This window comes from Gekko japonicus, unplaced genomic scaffold, assembly GCF_001447785.1.
Source record: "Gekko japonicus isolate JY-2015 unplaced genomic scaffold, Gekko_japonicus_V1.1 scaffold1379, whole genome shotgun sequence".
In the NCBI taxonomy this organism is placed as follows: Eukaryota; Metazoa; Chordata; class Lepidosauria; order Squamata; family Gekkonidae; genus Gekko; species Gekko japonicus.
In genome coordinates this window covers 38610-49523 of record NW_015163644.1, presented here as the reverse complement: position 1 = coordinate 49523, position 10914 = coordinate 38610, and the positions used below count along the sequence as shown (strand labels likewise).

The 10914-nt window shown below is 39.2% G+C and overlaps 1 protein-coding gene across 1 annotated transcript in view; it reads right to left on the bottom strand.

The window, feature by feature from the left end:
• DOK6 (docking protein 6) overlaps positions 1-10914 on the bottom strand; it is a 133423-nt gene that overhangs the window by 107493 nt on the left and 15016 nt on the right. Inside the window, exon 3 of the mRNA XM_015407626.1 lies at positions 7629-7818. Within this exon, the coding sequence (XP_015263112.1) occupies positions 7629-7818 (190 nt within the window). The remainder of the gene's footprint in view (positions 1-7628; positions 7819-10914) is intronic.

Here is a 10914-nt window from a genome sequence, read left to right as displayed (position 1 = left end):
AAAATTGTTAAATGTAATTCAACTTGTAACCTTGCTGATGTACTGATGAAATGTATGTACTCTGTACAGTTTAATGTATTCAGAGAAGGGCTAGGCGTAACACTTACTACCTAGGAGGCGTATTGAGATATGTATGTATGTAATGAGGTAGCAAGCTGTTACAGCACATGTATAGATCAGGAAGATCTAAGATGTAAGTCTTAGCTGTCAGACTAAATGGCTAAGTGACTAAGTGCCAGGTGTTAAACAAGAAGGTGCTACTCCTTGTGGTAGTTAGGAGTGGGTAATCAGTGTGCCCTGTTGTTCATTGGCTGGTTGATGTATATATTGTTTGGGCTTCATAAGCCACTTCGGGGAGACATAGCTCTCTCTGACTGAGGTATGTTATGCTGCACGACAGTCTGTATATTCTCTGTATATAATAACCATTATTGCACTATAAACTTTTGCCTTTTCACCTCCAGTCGGTCTCCAGGCTTCTTATTAACTGCACCCAATAGACTCTTCGTGTACTACCATATTTGCTACCCTTCCCAATTTAGTATCATCTGCAAATTTAATAAGCATTCCCTCTATCCTTTCATCCAAATCACTGATAAAGATGTTGAACAAAACAGGTCCCAGGACAGATCCTTGAGGCACTGCACTTGTCACTCCTCTCCAAGATGATAAGGAACCATTCACAAGCACTCTTTGGGTGTGATCTGTCAAACAGTTACAGATCCACCTAACAGTCATAGGATCCAAAGCACATTTTCCCAGTTTGTCAACAAGTATATTATGTGTAACCTTATCAAAAGCCTTACTAAAATCAAGATAAACTATGCCTACAGCATTCCCCTGATCCAGCAAGGTAGTAACTTTCTCAAAAAAAGAGATAAGGTTAGTCTGACATGACTTGTTCTTGAGAATCCAAAGGCAGGCAAAAAATATGCCAGATAGGTGCTGCCTGCAGCAAAATCTGAACTTTAATAATGCATATAAATAATTGTAATAAATTAACAAACAATCTGCAGGTTTTTCAGTCCATCAAAATTCAAAGGTTCTCCTCCTCTGACATATCTAATGTAGCATAGCCACATGTTTTTTTCTTGGGAGAGAATCCAAAGGTAATGATACGTGCAGTTCCCAATTCTTCTTACAGATAAGTAAGAGAGAAGAGAAGAGATTGGATTTATACCCTGCCCTTCACTACCCAGTGGAGTCTCAGAGTGACTTACAAACTCCTTTCCCTTCCCCTCCCCACAACAGACACCCTGTGAGGTAGGTGGGGCTGAGAGAGGTCTGACAGAAACAGCTCTTTTTTTCAAGAACAGCTGTGCCAGAACTATGGCTTGCCCAAGGTCATCCAGCAGGTGCAAGTGGAGGAGTGGGGAATCAAACCCAGTTCTCCCAGATTAGAGTTCGTGCATTTAACTACTACACCAAACTACAAATTACTTAACTACTACACCAATCTACAAACTAATGACAAATCTCCAATTTACAGCTCTTCTATCAAACAGATGAAAGAGGCAGTAACAGATCTCAATGGGTTGCCAGCTTCATTCCCATTTCAAGTAAGTCTTCATCAGAATTTTTTTTTTAACCAGAACATTTTATTCGTATTCAACCATAAAGTATAACAACAAACAGCAAAAGTTACAGAAATCCACTTATCCTACCACAAATTACTTAACTACTACACCAATCTACAAACTAATGACAAATCTCCAATTTACAGCTCTTCTATCAAACAGATGAAAGAGGCAGTAACAGATCTCAATGGGTTGCCAGCTTCATTCCCATTTCAAGTAAGTCTTCATCAGAATAGTAATTTTTTTTTAATTTTTTTATTATTTTCTGACTACAAACACTATAAAACACTACAACACTAACACTAACATAAAATAAGCTATACAAGTCTCATATATCATGATTAAATGCATATTTAGCTAAAGCTCTGTCTGTAAAGAACATTGTTTTGGGGAATATAGCTAATTTCTACTGCTTCAATTACAGACTGGTAAATATAAGATTAAATCAGGTAAATACAAACAATAAAACTTTCAGGCTTATACAAGTCTATTGTCATGCCTGCCCCTGCTGATGACCCTGATGAGGCACCTGCCAGCCAGGAGCATGTGGAGTTGACACCACAGGTTCCTGAGGAACGTACTGCAGCAGAGACTTATAGGCAAAGACTGGATCCAGTCAAAGACTGTAGCAGAAAGCTCCCTAAGTGACGAGGAGGATAGAGCCTCCCAGGAAACACCTGCACAGGATCAGTCTCTGCTGCATCACAGTGATTCATCATCAGACTCACCGCCACCTGTGACCAGGCTCTGGAATCTACGGAGACAGCAGCTGAGAGAACGACGACAGAATGCACGCATGCATACAAGACGATCTCTCAGCCCTGAGTATTGACTGGAGCTTGACCTCGCTCCCTGCCAGCTAATGAGGTAATTAGCCAGCACTGTATATCTTCAAGCCTGTTGCTGGAGGAACTCGTGCTGGCAAACGTCATTTGACAGAACCTGACTCGGTGTATCTCTGCTCCAGACTTCGTGGAACTCTTGTTGGTTTGATCCTCGGCTTTTGACCCTCGGCTTCGTTGACTCTGCTTTCGTTTCTGTATCCCTCTGGCATCGTTGTGATTTATGGACCTGGAACTCTGGTATGTCTGACACTGGCTTTGGACTTTTAAACCTGTTTGAACCGTGCTGCTTGTTTTGCTCGGCTTGACCTCGGACTGCTCCTGGACTTTGCTTGCTTGCATCACGCCCCCTGGCCCTGCCGTGACATCTATTATTTCAAATGGAATGTCTTTTAAGACTCTGATTTCTTCGTCTTTGATTTTTAAGGTAGTCCCATTTGTAGTCTACAGCATGATGTCTCTTGTTGATCTTTTAGAGAATCTTGGCACTATCTCCCCCAACAGGCTCTTTTTCTTAATAAATTCTGGATATTGTTTATTTATTATTTATTACTTTCGACTTCTATACTGCTCCATTCCCACAGGCTCGGAGCGGTTTACATTGTAAATTACTTCACCTATCTAAGGCCACAGTATATATATATGGGGGAAGGTGACTGCCTACTGGCACCCAGGCAGCAAGGCTCTGTTGTCGTCGTCTGCTCTTCAAGTGGGCTCTGTTGTTGTTGTTCGGCTTTTCCACCTCCTGGCGTCTCGGTACAGGTCTTTATTACAGCAACTCCTTCTGGCGGTGCAGGTCTTATGTCTGATAAACCAAATCCAAATGTCTGATAGACCAAATCTTCCCAGGCATTCTGGATATGTCCGATAGACCAAATCCAGATCGCTTTGTAATGTGTCCACCATTAAACCTGTCATTGGGGCCAATGCTTCACTTAATATTTCCTTCAGATTCTCATCTTGCTGTTCAGGAACACCTTGAAATCTCAGAACATACACAGATAATACCAGTTGTAGTCTTAAAAGTTGGTTTTTATCAGAGAATCCTTGTTTTTCCATCACCTCCAGTCTTTGATTAGTCTCTTTTGTTTTGGCTTCAACTTTTTTCACTGATTTTGCAGTTTCCTCTGTTTTTAAAATCATCTCTTTAAGTTGATTTTGGATTTCATCCAACTTCTTATTGGTGTTAGTCATCTGCTCCAGCAGAAGGTGCGATGCTATAGCCAACATGTTCGTAAAGTCAATATTTACTTCGGTTTAGTGGCTGGATGTTTTGATTTTGTAGTTCCAGGAGAGTGTCTCAGTCTCGTCACCATCTTTTCTGCCCGCCCAGTCATTGTTTATATTTCAAGGAAAGTTTTCAAAAGTCAGCAAAAGTTGCTTCAGAAGCTCGCTTTGGTTAGATTTGTACTTTGCCTGATTCAATCAACCCTCGCCGTTTCTCCTGGCCCGTCTCACTAAACAAACTCGCTTAAAGATGTTGGGGGGGGGAGATGTGAGCTAGCTCCCTCCCCCTCCATTGATACCGTACCGTTCGGGGCTTCAGATATACGCTTTGCCGAATAACCAGTTATAAAGGAATTAGCACTCACGCTTCATTCCATGCCTGCTGCAGAGGTAAGGAGAGCTTTATTTTTGTTGGATCACTTGTTCACTCGCCCGGTGTATGCCTTAGTGCCATAATGGTGCCGCGGTGATGGGACCTATCAGAGCTCAGAAGTGCCTCAATTCCTTGGCCGTAGCCTGGGGAGAGGCAACCTCCAGTGCCCCAGGCTGGGAGTTCCCTACAAGGGCTCCGGGAGGGGTCCAGATCAACTGGCCCCCCTCCCGTCCGCTGCATCATGGGCGGCTCTTTTCAGAGCCGGAAGTTGCCGAAACCGTAAGTCCTTTCTTCATCAGAATAATTCTTATCTTACAGTTCCATATAAAGTGCATCCATCAGTTTTCAAACTTCAAATGAGCAGTCATCAAATCCTAATACTAGAAGAACCCTTTTGGTATTAGGATTTGATGACTGCTCATTTGAAGCTTTATATGGAATTGTAAGACAAGAACTATTCTTATGAAGACTTACTTGAAACGGGAATGAAGCCAGCAACCTGTCGAGATCTGTTACTGTCTCGTTCATCTGTTTGATAGAAGAGCTGTAAATTAGAGATTTGTCATTATGTTACTTATGCATAAGAAGGACTGTGAACTGCACGTATCATTACTTATGATTCATAACATATAAATAAATTGGCAAGAACTTTTTATATGATTGAAACACTATAAGGGACATTTGTAATGTATGTATTATGTTATATTTATGGACTATGCACTATGTTGTACTATGCTGTATTTATAGGTTATTTTCATTATTATATTTAGTTATTTATGGGCTATTATTTATTCACATGGACCTTCTTCTATCTTGGACTTTTTCCTTATTTCCGTGTTTTTCTTTTGTGTGTAGATTTAATTGTAGGCAGGTGTAGAATTAACTGGCAGGTTATGCATTGCAGTATGATGTCATAAATAGCTTGTAAGAACTAGTATTCAAAGAAAAGGAACTGGTAAGTTTTGGAATGCAAAATTAGCATATGTATTATGTTATTCTTAATGTTTGACACTTGATAAACATATGAAATCCTATTAGTTGGGCAATGAATCACCATTTCTAAGTATTTAGTTTTAAAAAGTTATGTTACTTTTAGTACATTTTCTTATGGGTTAATTTCAATAGTAATCTATGGATTGAGGCATCTTCTACACCAATGTTTGACCTACTGTAATAACAACAGGTTAACTTTGAATTATGAGAAAACAAAGATCTTAGTCTTTTCCAACTCCTGGAAACAGTCCTCATGGACAATTCAGGGAAATCCCATTGAGCAGGTCAAATCATTTAAATACTTAGGGATCAATTTCTACTACAATGAGAGCTGGGCTACTCATCGCAAATGTGCTACTACTTTAACAAAAAACAGTGCTGAGGCCATGGCCCACTTTTTCTACATGAGAGGCAATAGATATGTCCCAATGGCCTTAAAAGTCTTCAATTCAAAATCTAGTTCACAATTCCTATATGGCGCTCCCATTTGGATAAGTGCAATTAACCAATCAGCAGAGGGTTTACAAGCCTTTTTTTTTTTGCGGAAAATCCTTGGACTTCCTAATTGTGTCCCATATGCCACGATGTGTCTTGAAACCGGTCAGATGTCCCTGGAAACTCCGGCCTGGCTTTTGACCATCAAATTTTGGTTGCGCCTTCTGTTTAATCCTGACCCGGATTCTTTTACCTTTTTAATGCTGACAGATCATTGTAAACCTAATTGGCTGAAATTAGTCCAAAAAAAATTAGGTCCTTAGGAATACCTTTAGATCCGCTTTATTTATTATCTGCCTCCACAATATTTCATACAATCAAACGCAGACTTTTAGACATTCAGTTTCAGTGCCTGACTGAGGCTGCTAGGAAAACTTGTTTTCTAATTCATCTGGGATTACCCCAGACACTGGGCCAGTCAGATACTTATTTTTGCTCTTTAACTGACCCCCATCAAAGAAGGGCATTTATGTTAGCCAGATTTAATGTATTGCCATTGGCTATCTTCTCTGGAAGATGCCATAAAATCCTTTATGAACTTAAAAGACAATGCCCTTGTAGTCAGGGTGCCATCAAATCTGTTGCCCACGTTCTTTTAAATTGCCTATACTAAGACCTGGGATAAATTTCTGGACTCCCTTCTTTTTACATGGCATGGTCTCCCTGAGAGTGTCAAAGTCCAGTTGCTACTCTTGAGGCAAAATTCTTCTCTAACTTTTAATGTTGCCTGTTTTTTTCAATCTGCAATTCAAATCAGGGAAACGATAAACTGATCAGGTTTTTTTCTTGGTGTTTGTTTGTATGACAGCCACATTTTTGATGTATTCCTAAATTTTAATGTACTTTTATCTCTGATATGCCAATAAAGGATGTCTGTCTGTCTGTCTAGTAATCTATGGACAGTCCCATTACTGGGCAGAATAAACTGAGTTCCAATACAATACAAAAACCCACAATACTATTTTGGCATTTCAAGGATATTAATATTGTAACAGCATCACAGAAAGAATATCTAGCTTAAGGTTTAGGGCCATCCATTTCTGTAGATGAAGTAAGTAACTAGGGCCAGGATACTAGAAGGACCACCTCCTCCCATACTGTGCAAACTTTCTCTTCTTAAGCTATCCTTTATCTGTTGCCATCTAGAGTGGTAAGGTGGGTGATAACCAGAGACAGGGCTTTTTCAGTGGTGGCACATTGAGTTTGGAATGCACTATTCCTTGAGGCTTGCCGGGCACTTTTCTTACTTTCCACCAGGCACAGGTCATATAATTTTTTCCAGGCTTTTAACAAATGGTATCTAACTATTTTAATGCTGTTTTTATGGTCTGTTCCAAGCCTGAGGATTGTTTTACTAATATAACTTTAGACTCTTTGATTTAGTTTATGTTTTATGTCCTGACCTATTTTTATTCACATGTTATTATTGGTTGGAGCTGCGGTGGCTCAAGTGGTTAAGACGCTGAACTGCAGGCTGTGGAAGGTCAGTAGTTCAGCGGTTCAAGACCCGGGTGCCGCAAGACAGGGTGAGCTCCTGTCTCTAGTTCCAGCTCCTGCCAACCTAGCAGTTCGAAAGCAAGAAATTGCAAGTAGATAAATAGGGACCACCGGTGGGAAGGTAACAGCGTTCCGTGCACCTTGGTGTTTAGTCATGCCGGCCACATGACCACGGAAACGTCTTCGGACAGCGCTGGCTCTTCGGCTTTGAAACGGAGATGAGCACCGCAACCCTAGAGTCGGATTCGACTGGCTTTCGAGCAAGGGAACCTTTACCTTTACCTTTACTATTATTGGTTGGTCTTGTTTTATTGTTTTATTTGTGAGCTCTCTTCAGCAGATAGTGGAGAGTTAGCAAATACATTTTCTAAATAAGCTATCAAATCAAATCTAAGCCAATCAAAATGTGTCTCCTGTATAAATTAATACAAACCATTGTATGGGAGCTCATTAAAAACAACAACACAGGTGGACAGAGATGGGTTTACACACTATTCAAAGGATTCCTACTTTTGATTTTTTCTCTTGAAACAAGTGCATCAAATTGTATCATATGGACAGCCCTGTTAAGGTGCCAGTAAAGTATATGAGTAAGCCTATTTGTCATGCTTCCATGTTTCTTACCTTCCAGATTCAAATGTGAACCATGTTGAGTCCCGTCCATATCTCCTTAGAGAACTTAGAGGCCACATGACAAGCTTCACTTTAGCATTGTGGATATCCCAGAGATAAATGTTTTCATGCGTGATCTGCATTGTACATTCCCCATAGATATCTAAATTTGGTGTAGGCATAAGGTATACGTTGAATCGCTCTGAGGGAAAAAAATAAAAATGGATGAGATAATGGTGAAAATTATGAACTAGCTTGAATTATTACTACAGTTTATCATTTGTCTAATTACAGAAGTATATGCATAATAAATTCACTTAAATACATCAATGTAATTCTCAGAACTAGTTTATTCATAACACATGTAGAAAGACAGCTGAGACCTTATTATCATTAGTAGTAATGTTTAACAATATAATGAAATAGTTAAACATTGTCTATTATCAGTGACCTTTGTAAAATGTATAAACCATTCATTCTGAGATAATTAGCTTGCTATTATTATGATTTCAACTAGCATGTTATTTTGGTTGGGACTTTTTCAAAGCAACCCCCCCCAACCCTGCATAATTCATTAAAAATAAGTACATCTGTGTTCTTCTATGTCATGAAAATCTAAGAAAACCCCCCCAAAACCCAACAATGGAGCTATGCTTTAGCTTTGGTGACTCACTGAACTCAACCATAATTCAAATTTGGGACAGAACACTAGCCACTCCGAATATACTATTATAGAGTGATTTAGGGTTTGGTGTAGGAAAGGTGGCAATACACATTGTATCTGATTGTTTCAACTCATCTGGAGGGCCCTGTGGGGGGACTCTGATACAGGAGCATACTATGCATGGATCTCTGTCATTCCTCCCAGGATTTTGCTTCAGACAAACAGTGTCACTGAAGAGACAGATTGGGAGTTTACAGTACAAACTCCCCCAATCTGGAACTTTTGAACTAACTGATGAGTCAGGCCCAAACCTCTCCGAAGTGGCAACATATTTATTTATTTAATTAATTTATACCCTGCCCTCCCCGCCGAAGCAGGCTCAGGGCAGCTTACAAGGACATTTGGTGTCATGAAACAACTTAAAATCATCTGAATACAATACACAATACAGTTAAAAAAAAATAAAATCTTGTCATCTCTCCTCCCTGCTGCAGTCACCCCTTCCCCAATCTGCTGAAACTGGTGCAGCAAACTATATTTATTTATTTTATTTAAAACCTTTTCACGCTACCTTTCCACCTGTTCAACCTCCTGAAGGTGGCAAACAGCAAAAACATTAGAACATATTTTAAAATGTGTCGATGATGATGATGATAATTGGTCACAGTCAGATATTTGACTGCTAGATGGTGTACTGCAGTTTGAGATCTAGCCAAATTCTTGGGAATTGCAGAGAAATCTTTGCAGAATTCTTGTTGTTTCAAGCAACACTGTCTTCTGGAGCTGAGCTGATGTTATTTGCTCAATGCCCAGAATGTCCAGGTGTTTCTTGAGACGTCTAGGCACTGCTCCAAAGGCTCTAGTGACAACTGGCACAATGGTAACCTTTTTCTCCCAGAGACACTCTAACTCTATTCATAGGTCTTGGCATTTCAAGATCTTCTCTTGTTCTTTCTTTTCTATTCTGCTGTCTCCTGGGATTGCAATATCAATTATCCAAACCCTATTTCTCATTCTATCTATAATTGTGATATCAGAGGTGTTATGCTCCAAGAGTTTATCTGTTTGCAATCAGAAGTCCCAAAGAATCTTTGCTGCATCATTTTCCATGATCTTGTCTGGTTTGTGCTCCCATGAATTTCTGGATGATGGTAAGCCATATTGCTTGCAAAGATTCCAATGCAACATAGCTGCAACTCTATTGTAATGCTCTTTATAGTCAGTTTGAGCAATTTTATAGTCAGTTTAGGCAATTTTACTGCAGGCACTGAACATGTGGTCAACTGTTTCATCCTTTGTCTTGCAAAGTCAACATCTGCTGTCATCACTGTTCTTCTGAATCTTGGCTTTCCTACTAATTGTTTCCAGTGCCTGCTTTTGTGCAGATAGAATGAGTCCTTCTGTTTTTTTTCTTCAAGTGTCCATTTTGGAGCCTTACATTCTCAACTTTATCCTCTATGTCCTTCAGATATTGCCCATACAAGTGTTTTTGTTTCTAGTCTTCGAAGTGAGTTTTGATTGCAATCTTTTTGTAATCTTCTTTGGTTTCTTTAACCTTAAATAAGTCTGCCTAGTACACTTCAACTAGAAGCTTCTCTTTGATTTTGTAGTCATTCAATGCTTGTTTTTCTTCTTCAACTGCTTGGTTAACTTTCAAGACCTCTTCCACCTAATTTTCTTGGTAAGTAAAGATGACCAGCATCACTTCTAGGCTGCAGTGAGTGATGCATTGTTATGATCTTGCAAGTATTGTGACCTATTGCTTCTAATTCTGCTTGTTTCCAATCTAAAATGCCAGTTATGTATCTTAGAACTGGGACTGCCCACATGTTAATTGCCTTTATAGTGTTGCCTCTATTTAATTTTGTTTGCAATGTCTTTTTAACTTTGGTAATATTTGTTGGTTGTATTTTTCTTAACAAGGGTATGTTTGATGATGTCAGCTTCCAAAATTCCAAGATACTTGTGGTTTTCTTCAGAGCTCAATGTTTTGATGTTGTTTTTCGGCATCTTGATTTGTTCAATGATCTTTCCTCTATTTATTGGTAAACCTGCACATTTATCAAGGCCAAATTCCATTCATATATCCTTGCTGAATATTTGAACTGTATTTAGTAAAGAATTAATCTCTGATTATGACTTTCCATACATTTTTAAGTCATTTATACATAGTAAGTGTGAAATCTTTGGGCCTGTATTATTATTATTATACCAAAAAAATCAGCAAAACACAAACACATAGATATAGACACATTAAAATGAAATTATCTTTTCTCAGGGTCTTGTCTTTCACAGTGGACCTTCAGGATCTAACAAGTCAGCAGCAGTTGCATTTTTAGTTGGCTTCATTGCAATGGGAAAGAGAAGAGGGTAATGAAATGTCACAAGTGACCTGAGAAGCAGAAGTAGAATGGACAAAAAGGAGGGGTTACAAGAGAGTTGGGGAGACTTCTCAAGCATTATAGTATTCCCCGTGACAACATCAAGAATGTATTTTATTTTATTTATTTATTTTTATTTTATCTTACTGAGACTCAAAGTAGATTACACAGTGTAAATCAGTCAACAGGACGGGACATCCAATAAGGAATGTAATAGAATTTATTTATTTTTTGCCATCACACCCGCCCTATA